The sequence below is a fragment of the Saimiri boliviensis genome, chromosome 1 (genome assembly GCF_048565385.1).
Source record: "Saimiri boliviensis isolate mSaiBol1 chromosome 1, mSaiBol1.pri, whole genome shotgun sequence".
In the NCBI taxonomy this organism is placed as follows: Eukaryota; Metazoa; Chordata; class Mammalia; order Primates; family Cebidae; genus Saimiri; species Saimiri boliviensis.
In genome coordinates, this window is record NC_133449.1 from 141198253 (window position 1) to 141214084 (window position 15832).

A 15832-nucleotide genomic window follows, 5' to 3' on the forward strand; every position below is an offset into this window, starting at 1 on the left:
CTGAGCTCCTTTTCAGATGCCTGTTTGCCATTTGTGTGTGTTTTTTGGTTTTTTTGTTTTTTTTTTTTTTGTTTTTTTTTTTTTGAGATGGAGTTTCACTCTTGTTACCCAGGCTGGAGTGCAATGGCACAATCTCGGCTCACCGCAACCTCCGCCACCTGGGTTCAGGCAATTCTCCTGTCTCAGCCTCCTGAGTAGCTGGGATTACAGGCACGCACCACCATGCCCAGCTAATTTTTTGTATTTTTAGTAGAGACGGGGTTTCACCTTGTTGACCAAGATGGTCTCGATCTCTTGACCTCGTGATCCACCCGCCTCGGCCTCCCAAAGTGCTGGGATTACAGGCGTGAGCCACCGCGCCCAGCCCTGTGTGTCTTCTTTGAGAAATGTCGATTCCAATCTTTTGCCCATTTTTTGATTGGATGATTAGATTTTTTCATATAGAGTGGATGACATGCCTTACAGGTTCCGGTTATGACTCCTTTGTCCGATGAGTGGTTTGCAGACGTTTGCCCTCATTCTGCAGATTCTCTCTTTCACTGTGTTGACTGCGTCCTTTGCTGTGCACAAGCTTTTCAGCTTGATGTGATCCCAGTTGTCCATGTTTGCTGTGTTTGCCTGTGCTTGTGGGGTATTGCTTGAGAACTTTTTGCCCAGACCAGTGTCCTAGAGATTTTCCCCAATGTTTTCTTGTAGTGGTTTTCATGGTTTGAGGTCTTAGATACTTTAATCCATTTTGGTTTTGTGTTTGTATACGGTGAGAGATGGGGTCTAGTTTCACTCTTCTCTCTGTGGATGTCCCTTGCCTCCAGCACTGTTTATGGAAGAGACTGTCCTTTCCCTGGGATTGTTACTCTGTCCTTGGCGCCTTTGTGGAAAGTGAGTTCCCTGCAGTTGTGTGGGTTTGTTTCTGGGTGTGTCGGTGCTCTACATGTTCTGAGAAGCAGATGGTGTCATCAGGTTCACCATGAACCTGTGTTACTGAGCCCACTGAAAAAGGAGGGAGCCCAGACATTTTATCTGTGTCTGCCCCTCACCAGGACACAGGGACGGTGACATACCTAGAAAGTCTCACCCAGGAGACTTTGTTAATGTATTGAATATACATTGAATGATTGGATGATTAGATTTTTTCCTATAGAGTGGATTACTTTCGGGCTGAGCCCTGCCTGTCCCGTGGGGCAGGGCTGGGGACCAGCTCAGAGGCGGGGCCTGCAGCCTCCTAGTGCTCAGGAGACAAAGTCCCAACCTCTTTCACACGCATTTGAGGGAAGCCATTTGGGGAGACGGGGAACGTTCATGCCTTCTATGACTTGAAGGTAACTGAGGTTGCCCCTTTGGTTTTTCCCTTGAGAAAGGTCACTGTGGCATCGCCCAGGCTGGGGCAGCTTCCCGTGGGGGTCTCCGGGTCTTCCGATGAAACTCCTGTGTTTGGTTTCCACAGGGCGATGAGAACAAGTCAGTGCGTGACCGGTTCAACGCCCGCCAGTTCATCTCCTGGCTCCAGGACGTGGATGACAAGTACGACCGCATGAAGGTTGGTGCCGCGCTTCCCCCACAGCTGGGCCTGGCACTCCAGGTGCCCCTGGGGACAAGGGAGGCTGCTGCCCAGTGACAATTTCAGATTCTCTTAACCTGGCCCATGCTTGCAGGGAGGCAAGGTCCTGCCCCTGTACGTGGTCTCCTCCAAGTCTTCCCTTCTGCCCAGGTGTGCAGGAAGCAGCTCCTGTCACCAGCTCAGCAGGGCCCTAGGCTTGATGGTCAGACCTCCTCGGACTGCCCTGTGAGCCCCCTCTAAAGTCTGAGCGTTCGCCCTCCGCTGCTCTGGAAGCGCGGGCCAGAGCAGCAGGCAGAGGCGGGGTACGCGCTGGGAAGAGCAGCACACCCTCGGTCCCAGTCGCTAGGGCTGCTCACCTGGACACCCAGAGGATCCACTAAGCAGCAGTGGAAAGTGGCAACTTGCCAAGTTACAGAACTATAAAGTGTCACGCTGCACAGTCGCCCACCAGGTCTGGGAGCAGGCGGCCCCGGCTACCTGCAGTATCAGGATCAGCACCTCTCAGGTCCCTGAACCAAGCACCTGTGTGTCATGCTGCAGCTCTCAGAAGGTGCTGGTGTGGGCACAGATGAGAACCAGCAGCCCTACCTGGTAGGAGCCACAAGTACTTGGGGGCATGGCCCTTGGGGCTTTTGCTGAGGCAGGAGCTCAGGTCTGAGCTATAACCAGCCCCAAGATGATGGTGCATGAAGTCACTTACATCACACCACACACTCCCAAGGCCCCTAGGCCCTTTCTTTTCTTTTTTTTTTTTTTTTTTTTTTCTTGAGACAGAGTCTCGCTCTTGTTACCCAGGCTGGAGTACAATGGTGCAATCTCGGCTCACCGCAACCTCCGCCTCCTGGGTTCAGGCAATTCTCCTGCCTCATCCTCCTGAGTAGCTGGGATTACAGGCATGTGCCATCATGCCCAGCTAATTTTTTGTATTTTTAGTAGAGACGGGGTTTCACCATGTTGACCAGGATGGTCTCAATCTCCTGACCTCGTGATCCACCCGCCTCGGCCTCCCAAAGTGCTGGGATTACAGGCGTGAGCCACCGCGCCCAGCCCTAGGCCCTTTCTAACTGAGGCTGTGAGAAAAACTGACTGAACTCTCCAAAAACACACAGGGAAGACTTTCCTGTAAGAAGATAAATCAGTGTCTGACTACATTAAAATGGGACTTTGGGCTGGGCGCATTGGCTCCTGCCTGTAATCTCAGCACTGGGAGGCCAAGGAGGGCCGATCACCTGAGGTCAGGGGTTTGAGACCACCCTGGCCAACATGGTAAAACCCAGTCTCTACTAAAAATACAAAATTAGCTGGGCATGGTGGCACATGTCTATAATCCCAGGTACTTGGGAGGCTGAGGCAGAAGAATTGCTTGAACCCAGGAGGCTGAGGCAGAAGGATTGCTTGAACCCAGGAGGCATAGTTTGCAGTGAGCTGAGATCACGCCATTGCAGTCCAGCCCGGGCGATAAGAGTGAAAGTCTGTACAGTACTTCAAATACATTAACAATTAAATACAGTTTAAATTGTATACATTCAGTACATTAACAGTGCCACGTAGGTTTAGTAGCATCAGTGTAAAAACGCTTACAAACTAGTGAGAAAAATCGTGCACAGAAAAATAATTTATATAAAGAGGCATTCCACAAAGGAGATAAAATGACTAAACCTTAATGAAAAGATCTTCAATGTAATCATTAATGTCAGAACCATAAATTAAGCAAGATCTCATGTAACGGTAAAGTGCAGGGTTGGGAGGCAGTATTCCTGGAGTACTAGGAGGAGTTTCAATTAAATTTTTATCAAGTAAACTGACAGTATCAAATTTCAAAATGCTGTTATCACTTCACCTAGCTATTTCACTTTAGTCATTTAAAGCTGAGGGATATGGCCGGGTGCCATGACTCACACCTGTAATCCCAACACTTGGGAAGGCCCAGGCACGTGGATTACCTGAGGTCAGGAGTTCGAGACCAGCCTGGCCAACATGGTGAAGCGTCGTCTCTACTAAAAATAGAAAAGTTAGCCAGGTGTGGTGGTGGGTGCCTATAATTCTAGGAGACTGATGTGTGAGAATCACTTGAACCAGGGAGACAGAGGTTGCAGTGAGCCGATACATACATGTTGAGATACGTACCACACTGTGGCTGGCCAACACTGCAAAACCCTGTCTGTACACAGATTAACTGGGCACTGGGCATGGTAGCACCTGTAATCCCAGCTACTCAGGAGGTTGAGGAGGGAGGATCCCTTGAGGACAAGACTGCAGTGAACCATGACTGCGCCGCTACATTCCAGCCTTGAGACCCTGTCAAAAAAAAAAAAAAAAAACCAAAGATTTTCCTGTGACATAGCAGCACTCCCTGGGCCATGCTTAAATTTCTCCATGAGCTCCCAAAATATGTCCTACCCCAGTCTGGCCCCTTATATGCACTCTTAAATGGCGTAGTTTCTACTATAAATACAAGTCAAACTATCACTGGCCATAAATAATTATCAAATGTAGAAAGCACAAAGCTGTTTGATTCTAGTCTGCTGCAGTGGCTGCTGGAGGTGAGCCCCAGGCCGACCCAGAGCAGCGGGCAAGGACCTCAGGCAGGGGTGGCACAGACAGCCGTAATGGTGATGGACACCCAGCACAGCTGGCGCTACTGCTACATGTAATAACTAGATGCCAGGGGAAGGTACAGCTGGTCCTGGGCATGTGCCCCCTGACAGCAGCACCACAGTGGGCACAGGGCTCCTTGGGGCCTGGCCCGTCCCAGGGAAGGTTCATGGCCCTGCTGGGGGAGGCAGAGTCTGGGGCTCTCCCTTCACTCCTCCTCCCTCTCCCCACCGTGTGTCCCACAGACCTGCCTCCTCATGCGGCAGCAGCACGAGGCCGCGGCCCTGAACGCCGTGCAGAGGATGGAGTGGCAGCTGAAGGTGCAGGAGCTAGACCCCGCCGGGCACAAGTCCCTGTGTGTGAACGAGGTGCCCTCCTTCTACGTGCCCATGGTCGACGTCAACGACGACTTTGTGTTGTTGCCAGCGTGACACCGCGGGATGACCGCAGGACACAGGCGAGGGCGGCACCGCCCAGGGCTGCTGCTGAGCCCCAGGGGTGGAGGAGGGAGCGCCATGTCCACCCAGGTGGGGGGAGACCCCGAGAGAGACTGCACTTGGCCACAGCGTCTCCATCCCTTCCAGACTGGTCCAGATGTCAGGGAGGTGAAACACGTCTCTTCTCTACCAGCTGCCGTGGTGAAGGCAAAGCCCCCAGAGCCTCACCGGCCCCGGCGGGACGAGGAGACCATGCCGGCCGCACACATGGCAGCTTCTGTCTGAAAACGGTGACCTTCGGGCCCTTTTCTCCAGCCAACTGCAGAGGCATTTCAGGAGTTGAACGGAGTGCATTTTTAAAATTTTTTGTTCCGTTCTGATCAAGTAAATAAAAATAAGGTGACCTGCAAGTCGGAGGGGCCAGCGTGCCACCCCAGCCGTGGTCCTGTTGCCACAGCGTTTCGACAGCCTGAGACTGGGCTTTTGACCTGGTGCGGAGCAGGGCGATGGCCGTGCCCCTGCCTGGGCACAGGGACACAGAGCCAGGACTCCCCGTAGTGTTTTTAATGGAGTCAAATCCACGTGGTTTGTATATTTTTTCCTTTAATCTTGGGCATTTTGTTTCTCTTTCTGAGAACATAACTTGAAACACTACAGAGCCAATAATCATATAAAAAGTGTATCCGTAAGCGCTGTACAGTTTTATATACATTCACAATGTACTTTTGCTGCCTTCTAGATAATTTATTTTGCAACACATTACTGCACAGTTGTAAATAACTTATGTACTGTAACATCACTTTCAGTTATGTGTAAAGAAATAAATAAATTAATTAAAATGCTCTTTGTCCAGTGCGTCCCTCTCAGGAGAGGGGCTGTGTGTGGGATTGAGACACTGTCACTATCCAGACAGGCCTAGTGGCTCACACCTATAATTCTAGCACTTTGAGACCAGCCCGCCCCACATGACGAAATCCCATCTCTACCAAAAATACCAAAATTAGCCGGTGTGGTGGTGTATGCCTGTAGTCCCAGCTACTTGGGAGGCTTAGACAGGAGAATCGTTCGAACCCGGGAGGCTGCAATGAGCCAAGATTGCGCCACTGTACTCCATAGTAGGCTCTGTCTCAAGAAAACCTTTTTCGGCCAGGCGTGGTAACTCATGCCTGTAATCCAAGCACTTTGGAAGCCAAGGTGGACGGATCACCTGAGGTTGGGAGTTCAAGACCAGCCCGATCAGCATGGTGAAACCCCATCTTTAAAAAATAATAATAATAATAAAGCTTTTTCCTCTCAAATTGTTAGCTTTTAATTTTGAAACCAATTATATTTTCCCCTCCTCTGCCATCACACAGAGCGGGAACACTACAAGATGACTGCTGCCTCCTCAAGGTGAAGGCAGCTCCTCAGGACGGGAGCCTGTTCCTCACCGCTGGATGCAGGTGCTTGTCCTGCGGTCTTGGTGGACTGGCTCAGGGGAGCCTTTGTCTTGCTGCAGGGCCGTGCAGAAAAGGCAGCGGCCAGCCCCTGGCCATCTGTTCCACAAGGCCTGTGAGAAGTTGGAGAGAAACAGCGTCGCTTCCTACAGCTCTGAGCAGTGCATCCCTGAACAGACCTTGTGGCTAGCTATTCAAGTCGCAGCTAGCTGGCTTGTGGCACCACTCTCAGCTCCCTGGCAGCTGCAGCTGGTGAGGGAATCCGGGGAATCGCTTTGAGAGGCCTCGTCCTGGCCAGAATGCAGCCCGGGTGAGGCCTCCACTTAGATGGTGGTGTGCTCTGCGCGGTCCTGGCTCAGAGGAGGCCTGCCAAGGGCCCTCCAGGAGACTGTTGATGCTCGCCGTGGCAGGAGGGTGAGTTAATAGAGGTGCCTTAGCCTTTTACTTCGGAGCTCTGTCTCCCCTTTACCTGGGGGCTTGGGAAGGGCTAGCAGCTGTAGAAACAAACCCCACGGAAGAGCAGAGCCTACCCGTGCATCAGAAGCAATGGGGGTCCTGGTCACTGTGTCCCCTGCAGAGGAGCCTGACCTGGGAGGGACCCTGAACTGTGCCAGGCAGAGCCAGTGGTGAGGGCAGTGCCTTCATTCCCCCAAAGTCCCCTGCGTGGGGTTGGGGTGGGTGTGAGGCTGTGCCCCCCTTCCTCTGACTCCTGTCTTCCATATGTGCATAAGGCTTTGGTAGAATCTCTCCAGTTCCCTTCAAGACTCAGCCTTGAGGCCGGGCGCGGTGGCTCAAGCCTGTAATCCCAGCACTTTGGGAGGCCGAGGCGGGTGGATCACGAGGTCAAGAGATCGAGACCATCCTGGTCAACATGGTGAAACCCCGTCTCTACTAAAAATACTAAAAATTAGCTGGGCATGGTGGCGTGTGCCTGTAATCCCAGCTACTCAGGAGGCTGAGGCAGGAGAATTGCCTGAACCCAGGAGGCGGAGGTTGCGGTGAGCCGAGATCGCGCCATTGCACTCCAGCCTGGGTAACGAGAGCGAAACTCAGTCTCAAAAAAAAAAAAAAAAGACTCAGCCTGGGCAAAAGCAGGGTGTTCCCACCTCATTGATGACCTTGGTGGGGGTGTGGAGCAGGCCACAAGGTTCCAGTGTATTTTTTGTGTGTTTGGGTTGGCTGTGCTTTGTTTTGGGTTTTTTGTTTTTGAGATGGAGTCTTGCTCTGTCCCCCAGGCTGGATGCAGTGTAGTGGCGTCATCTTGGCTCACTGCAGCCTCCACCTCCTGGGTTCATTCCATCCTGCCTCAGCCTCACAAGTAGCTGGGATTACAGGCGGCCGCCACCATAACTGGCTAGTTATAATTCTAGTAGAGACGGCGTTTCACCATGTTGGCCAGGCTTCCCACCCCCCTCTTAACCACAGAACTTTGGTCACCGTAAAACTTCCTGTAAACCCTGCTTTAAAAGAAAAAATCTGAATCAGCCTGTATCACACAGAGCGCACTGTGGTGACGGCGCCCCAGCTCCATGCTGTGGTTTCACAGTGGGTGTTGGGTGTGAGCAGCTCCCTTTTGGCGCCCACCCAGGTCTGCTGGAGTCAGCTCCTGGGTACCTGCCGAGGGTGCTGGGCATGCGATTCTCATAGAGCCTGCTCCCGCAAGGGACAAGTAACAAAGCCTGCCATCTTCAGGGAGATCTGTGAATAAATGCTGAGTAACATCAAGAGTGCCCAGGACTGCAGGAGCCTTAGTGCCAGCCTGGAGACCCTGCTGCCAGGGGCCACCCATGTGGGTGTCAGACCGCCCTTGGGAGGCTCTGGCTGGAGCTGGAGGAAGGTGGTGCAATCCGGCCCACTCACCTACATGGGTGTGCCCCAGTGACACCCAGCTCCTGCCTGGGGCCCAGGCTCTGGAGCAGGCTGGCTCTGACCGCCTGACTGGTGACGGTCCATACCCTGTAACTCAAGGCTTCCTTATTCCTTAACTTCCGGATGCTGTAATGACTGTGCTTAGCAACAAAACCCAAAGCACAGAGCAGGTGAGTGGACTCCAGGTGCTTTAGGGAGGCTGGTGCCCTACCTGGCACAGGCCCCCCCTCTCAGGAAGGCCGGCACCCCTCCCTGGCACAGGGTCCCTCTTAGGGAAGCCGTTGCCTTGCCAAGGAGTAGGACCCCAGACCTCAAAGGGAAAAGGGAAAAAATTGGGGGCTTTTTCTGTTACAGAAGAGAAGCTGGTGGCTTTGATAAAACCTGGAAGGAAGTGAGAGGTTTTCATGAAAAGCCCGTGAGCTGTCAGCCCCCGGCACAGAGAGGGCCTGCCCTGCCCAGGCGACCTTGTGGCGTCTGGTGGACAGGTCTCCATCCAGAGGTCTCCACTTCCAAAGGCAACTGGGCCTGAGCCTGGCAGGAGAGGAAGGGTCCCAGCACATGGAGACAAGCAGGACGGGGCCTCCATCTCCTCCCACACCAGGGAGCTGCTTTTCTCCTTCGTGTTGGGGGACAGGGAAGACACACCCACAGGAGATTAGAAAGAACAGGGCCCAGCTTGCCTCTGTTGAAAAGCAAAATGAAATACCGAAACTAGATAGAGGGACCAGAAGGCAGCCACGGTATTGGCCAACAGCTCAAGGACGGGGTGCAAGTTGCCCACCAGAGCTGGGGTAGTGAGGCCCCGTCACTGGGCAGAGGACGGGGTGCAAGTTGCCAACCAGAGCTGGGGTGATAAGGCCTTGTCACTGAGCACAGAATGTCTCACATCTGAAATTACCTCTGACAATGGAAAACTGGAGATGTGGCCCACACCTGTGTTCCAGCTTGGTAGGCTGTGGCAGGAGATCGCTTGAGCCCAGGAGCTCAAGGCCATAGCATACCATGAGTGAGCCTGTGAACAGCCACTGCCTTCCAGCCTGGGCAACTCAGCAAGACCCTGTCTCTAAAAACAAGTATCAGGCTGGTTGTAGTATTTCACACATATAATCCCAACACTTTGGGAAGCCAAGGCAAGAGGATGCTTGAGCCCAGGAGTTCAAGTCCAGCCTGGACAAACAGACCCTGTCTCTTCAAAAACAAAAAACAGAAACAAAAACGAGGCATGATACTGCTTGTCTGTGGTCCCAGGTACTCAGGAGGCTGAGGTGGGAGGATTTCCTGGGCCTGGGAGGTTGAAGCTTCAGTGAGCTGTGATGGTACCACTGCCCTCTAGCCTAGGTGACAGAGCAAGACTCTGTCTTCAAAAAATGAAAAGAGAAAAAGAAATAAAAGATACGGGCTGGGAGTGGTGCCTCACACCTGTAATCCTAGCACTTTGGGAGGCCAGGGTGAGTGGATTACCTGAGGTCGGGAGTTTGAGACCAGCCTGACCGACATGGAGACAGCTCATCTCTACTTAAAATATAAAAACTAGCCAGACGTGATGATGCATGCCTGTAATCCCAGATACTTGGGAGGCTGAGGCAGGAGAATCGCTTGAACCCGGTAGATAGAGGTGTCAGTGAGCCAAGACCACGCTACTGCACTTCAACCTGGGTGAGAAGAGTGAAACTCCATCTCAAAAAACAAAAGAAAGGATACCAAGTTAAAATAGCAGCAGCTAGAGCTGTTTACCCTGCAGTTAAGACCCCAGAATTAACAAGAGGGGAAATAAGCGACAAGTTTAAAGCAGTGGCCAGATGCAGTGGCTCAACCTGTAATCCCAGCACTTTGGGAGGCCGAGGCAGGCTCAACACAAGGTTAGGAGTTCAAGACCAGCCTGGCCAAGATGGTGTACTAAAATACAAACAATTGTACTAAAATACAAACAATTGCTGGGATTACAGGTGTGATCCACTAAACTCAGCTAAAAGACTTAAAGTCAGCTTATATGAATTACGTACAAAGAACTAAAATGATAGTATGAAAATTGTCTCACTAAATAGAGATAAATTATTCAAAAATAATTAGCTGGAAATTCTATAGTTGAAAAGTAAGGTAATTGAATTTGAGCTGGTAGAAGCAAGAATTGACAAAATTGAAGACAGTTCAATTGAGATAATGAAATGTGGCCAGGCACGGTGGCTCAGTAAGCCCTAGACTGTGCGAGGCTGAGGCGGGCAGATCCCTGGAGCCCAAGGGTTTGAAACCAGCCTGGGCAACATGGCAAAACCCCGTCTCTACAAAAAATATTAGCCTGGCGTGGTGGCATGCACCTATAGTCTGAGCTACTCAGGAGGCTGAGGTGGGAGGATTGCTTGAGTCTGGGAGGCGGAGGTTGCAGTGAGCTGAGGTCATGCCGCTGCACTGCAGCCTGGGTGACACAGCGAGACTCTTGTTTTGTTTTGTTTTGTTTTGTTTTTGTTATTTAAAAAGCTCAGAAATGTAGTAAAAGAAACAAGGGAATTTAAATAGAATGTTAGAAAATATTTAACACAAGAACGCAGTAACGGAAGAGGCGAGAAAGGAAAGTCGTACAGCACACACACACGCGCGCACACACGCAAAATGGCAGAAGTTCTTAAGAGCAATTAACTGCAAGTGGATTAAACCTTCCAATTAAAAGGCAGAGATTGAAAACCCAGACTCAATTGAACAATAAAGACAACTAGACCGTTCAACGGTAATGGCGGGTGTGGGCAACCCCCAACATGGGCACCAAGGAAGGAGAGCTGTGCAAACCCAAGGCACAATTAGTGCCTGAAGAATATCTTACAGTGTTATTACTCAGCAATTTCCTTTATATAATCCTTTAGTTTATAGAATTAGTGCCTAAGGTATAACTCACTGCTTACTTTTATCTAGCTCATATATATAATCATACTTAGTCCCATGTACTCTTTCTATATAATCATCTAATAACGTACTGCTTACTACTACTTACTACTACTTAGTACTAGTACTTACTGCTTATAGTATTTTGTAGGAGGAGGAATGCCTAGAGCAGTCACAGAACAGAAGCAGCACATGGGAAAACAGCCAGACCAGGACAAGAACCCAAGACCCAGGCGGTGGCATCCCTGCCTGAAAGGGCATATGCTGTACGGTAGGCTTGGAGCAAGAGCTGCTCCTCCTGAGAAAGGAGCTGTAGCACCTCGCATCCAGTTCCTGTGGAAAGTCGGCCTCGGGCCTGAGATCCTGGAAGTAACCGAGGAAGAAGAACCCCTCTGGTGTGACCAGTCACGGCGGCTGTACACCCTGTCAGTGTTTTCTCACTTCTGTGCTAGCTCAAATCATCCTCCCATAAATATCTTAAGAGAAGAGCACAAGTCTGTCAGCTCCCACTGCATTGGCTTACAGTATCCTTCTATTAGAAACCCTTTGAAGTCTCCAGCCCCCAGGTAAGAAGTGTTGCACACGACATCTGTTGCACACAGCCCACCTCCTTGCCTCGGTGACCTAACAGGGGTGGACCCGTTTTCTGTACACGACCCTCTACTGCACATGGCACGGCCCCCTACTGTGCACAGCCCACCTCTCTACCCAGGTGACATAATGGGGTGGCCCCCTCGCTTGCTACTCATGTGATGATGTATGCCCTATCACTCAGCCTATAGATCAGGTGTCCCCAAACTACGGCCCGTGGGCTGAATGCGGCCCCCTGAGGCCATTTATCCGGCCCCCCGCTGCACTTCAGGAAGGGGCACCTCTTTCATTGGTGGTCAGTGAGAGGAGCACAGTATGTGGCAGCCCTCCAACGGTCTGAGGGACAGTGAAGTGGCCCCCTGTGTAAAAAGTTTGGGGACGCCTCCTATAGATGATGACCTCACTCATGACCCTTCTCCCACTTGTACCTAATAAATATCTTCTGGGCATTCGGGGCCTTGCCTGTCTCCTCTCAGAGGTGGCATGGCCTCCCAAGTCCAGCTGCTCTTCTCAAGTTCTTCATTGTCCTTTCTCTTTACTTCTCAGACCCTGTGCCTCAGCACAGCAATAGGGGACACCCCAGAACCCTGTGGGGCCAGCAGCCCTACAGGTGGAGTCTTCAGTATCCTTGCTTCCCTAACAGATGGAACAAGAAGGAAGAAGACACACTGGGATCCAGAAGGCCTGAAAAACCAACGGCACCTCCCAAATGCACAGGATTATTCTCCAAAAACACCCTATGTTAGGCCACAAATCACAGCTTGGTGAATTAAAACAGATGGAAATAATACAAAGCATGTTCTTCAGCCCCCGTGGAATGAAATTAGAAATCAGTAACAGGAGAGAATTTGGAAAATTCAAAAACGTGAAAATTAAGTTCTGCACTCCTAAATAACCAATAGGTCAAGAACGAAGTCAGGAGGGAGGCAGGCACAGTGGCTCATGCCTGCAATCCCAGCATGCTGGGGGCTGCGGCAGAACGACCTTTGAGACCAGCCTGGGCTACACAGCAGGATCCTGTCTCTACAGAAAATACAAAAAGCCCGGCATGGTTGTGACGGCGCGGGGGGGAGGCAGGAAAGGGCTGGATAAAGAAAGACGGGTCCCTGGTGAGGGCTCCATCCCCATGGGCCTCGGTGAGGGCAGGCTTTCCTGCCCAAATGAGGCATTTTCCAAGACCACACTGGTCTGCCATACCCACATCCTGGGCCTATGAAAACCAGAGACACAAGCAGACAGACATCGTGAGGAGCACGTCAGCAGAGAAGACACAGTGGCCTGGTGGGCAAGAGGAGGAGGAGGGGGAGGGAGCGTGTGACAGGCACCCCGGGCACCAAGCAACCTTGGGACAAGGTGGAGTTCTGCCGGGCCATCAGAGGAGAGCCACAGCCACAGAGCAGCCCAGCTCCAGGGGAACACCTGTCTCCCTTCTCGCTCCCCGCCGGCGAAGAGCTACTTCCACTGGACAGAACAGCAGTCATTCTCCAAACCCATGCGGGATCCAATTCTTCTGTGCACCAGGGCAAGAACCTAGGACGCAGAAAGCCGTCTGTCCTTGCGACAGGGTAGAGGGTGTCATTGAGTGAATGAGCACAAACCGCCTGCAGATGGCAAACGAAAAATGCACCCTGTAACATATGCCCACTGGCGCTTCAGGAGATGTAAACATTCACCCCAGACACTGGCATGGGGTCGGAGCCCAGAGCCTGCCCGTCTGTATGCCCCCCTAGAGGGCTGAGCAGCAAGGCACTGAAGAAGTGAGCCACACCCTCATCACACACGCTGCAGGGGGCGAGGTCCACAGGTGTGTGAGCCTGAATAGTGAGTGTCACGTGAGTCCAAGAGCTTGAGACTGTAACGAGTCACAATCGATCACACCACTGCAGAATGCGAGGAAGGGGAGGTCCCCAAAGGGCACCTGAGCCCTCCCGCTGTATTTTGACAATGGAACGGGCAAAAGGAGCCAACGGTGGTGAGAACAGGTGATGTGCACCCGCACACAAGTTGGTTTTGCACAGAACATGTGTGTCCCTGCCACATGGCTTGGTGGACAACTAACCTATTTAGTCAGAGCGCGGGTGACCTGTGTGGTCCCGGAGAGGATGATGGAGATGGCGACAGAGAAGCCTCTCTACACCTCCTTCCCTTCCCCTACTGCCGACTCTGGTTTCCTGGGCGTGGAGCAAAGGATGACATGTTAGCAGCTGAGCGGGGAATCAGAGTTGGAAGAGGAGCCGAGCTGTGAGGCTGAGGCGGCAGGACATGTCCCCTTGCTTACAGCTCTGGGGAGGCTGTGTGAGCGCAGTGACCAGGACCGAAGCCACGTTTTGTTTTGGTTTTTTGTTTTATTTTATTTATTTTTCTTTTTATTACTTTTTTTTTTAAGAGACGGGGTTTTACCATGTTGGTCAGGCTAGTCTCAAACTTCTGACCTTGTGATCCACCCGCCTCGGCCTCCCAAAGTGCTGGGATTACAGGCGTGAGCCACTGCACCTGGCTGTATTATTTATTTATTTGAGACAGAGTCTCACTCTGTCACACAGGCTAGAGTGCAGTGGTGTGATCTCGGCTCACTGCAGCCTCCACCTCAGCCTCCTGAGTCGCTGGGATTACAGGTGTGCACCACCCATGCCCAGCTAATTTTTGTATTTTTTAGTAGAGATGAGGTTTCACCATGTTGGTCAGGCTGGTCTTGAACTCTTGACCTCAGGTGATCCTGAGATTCCAGGTGTGTGCCAATGCACCTTGCCTTGTTTTGTTTTTCAGATTTTATTTCTCTTGTCCCACCAGTTTCATATTTTCAAATAAAGTGTTATTACCTATCAGAAAAAAAAAATACTAGACCCTTAGCTGGGAACAAAAGGCCTGACATTTACATGTCTGGAATTCCAGAAGAGAAAGATGATGGTGGTAAGGAAATGTGTGCTGGCCAGGCACGGTGGATCACGCCTGCAATCCCAGCACTTTGGGAGGCTGAGGTGGGCGAATCACGAGGTCAGGAAATTGAGACTAGCCTGAGCAACATGGTGAAACCCTGTCTCTACTAAAAATATAAAAATTAGCCAGGCGTGGTGGCACATGCCTGTAGTCTCAGCTACTCAGGAGGCTGAGGCAGGGGAATTGTTTGAACCTGGGAGGCGGAAGGTGTAGTGAGCTGAGATCGAGCCACTGTACTCCAGCCTAGGGCAAGAGTGAAACTCCGTCTCAAAAAAAGCAAATGTGTGGACCTGACATTTGCATCTCTGGGATTTCAGGAGAGGAGAAAGGTGGTACTGTTAAGGACATGTGTGGACCCCCAGGTCTCTGGCCCAGCATGTATAAAGTTTGTAATTCACCACTCTATCCCAACAAATCAAGGGCTAAACAAGCTGGAAAATATCCACTGATCTTCTGAGGTTAGGTCTACGAGAAAGGAGGGGCCACGGGGCAAACCACTGCCCCCAGAGCAGCAGACGACAGAGCTGAGTGGGGCTGATGCCTCCACAGGATCCAGGCTGAACTGGAAAACCTAAACCAGCCTGGTGCAGCCTGGCAGCCGGGTATGTGTCTCAGTGTGATGCCTACGTAGCTGAATTTCCACCCTGTGCCAACTGTTTCAGAAGCAGCATGCCTGTGATAGAAAGTTCCTCTTTTAACCAGAACAGTTGAGACTGACTAGAGTCAAGACAGCAGATCTAACGACTTCCAAAACACGGTCAGACTTCACGATCATCTCATTTCCATGCTGACCGCTGGCAATCGCCAAGAGAACCGACAGAAGAAGCCGAGAAAAGCAAGACCGCACTGGTTCTGAGAACCCACCGCCTACTTCCAGAAAAGACGAGGGTCTTCCTCCCCTCCCTTTTGACGCCCAGCCGCTTCAGGAGAAAAGCCCTGCTTTTAATGTGCACCACTCACCTGCTGAGAAGCTGAATTGTGAGCCCAGGCCCTGCTCCTCAGTCTGCCCTGTGTGACACTCGCTCTCGGTTTTCTGTATCTGCTTTGTGACACCAAAGATGGAAGGACCCCATCTTTTGGGCAGCCGGCTTTGTCAGTACCAGGTGGACAAGCCTGAGAGTTCAGGACCCCCTGGAGGTGCCCCGTCCCAGGAGGCCTCTGTGCTTTTGTGAATTTTACTTCCTGGAATGCTGCCAGGTTCTCACAACAAAAAGCAGAGAAAAACCCCTCAGGACTCTGGTGGCGACAGGGGAGAAGGGAGCACTTTGCAATATGCCAGAGCATGATGACAAATACCTAATGCATGTGGTGCTTAAAACCTCAATGACGGGTGGATAGATGCAGCAGATGGAACACATAGATCTATGCAACAAACCTGAATACTCAAGAAAAAGTCACACAGAAAACTAAAATACCAAAAGCAGTTTGAAAAGACAGAGCAAGCATCAAAATCAGACACAGATATGGCAGGAACGCTGGACCATTCCGGCCCAGAATGTAAAGCCATGACGATGGATATCAGGAGGTTCTAATGC

The 15832-nt window shown here is 51.5% G+C and overlaps 1 protein-coding gene across 8 annotated transcripts in view; it reads left to right on the plus strand.

Moving 5' to 3' along the window:
• ANKRD11 (ankyrin repeat domain containing 11) overlaps positions 1–6015 on the plus strand; it is a 234351-nt gene extending 228336 nt beyond the window's left edge. For 6 of the 8 annotated variants that reach the window (XM_074405299.1, XM_074405306.1, XM_074405309.1 and 3 more), the window contains 2 exons: positions 1445–1537; positions 4399–6012. In XM_074405299.1, coding sequence (XP_074261400.1) covers positions 1445–1537; positions 4399–4584 — 279 coding nt within the window. In that variant the 3' untranslated portion in view covers positions 4585–6012. Of the gene's footprint in view, positions 1–1444; positions 1538–4398 lie in introns of all 8 variants that reach the window. The other 2 variants (XM_074405313.1, XM_074405315.1) reach the window with 2 other exon arrangements.
• Positions 6016–15832: the final 9817 nt, after the last annotated feature.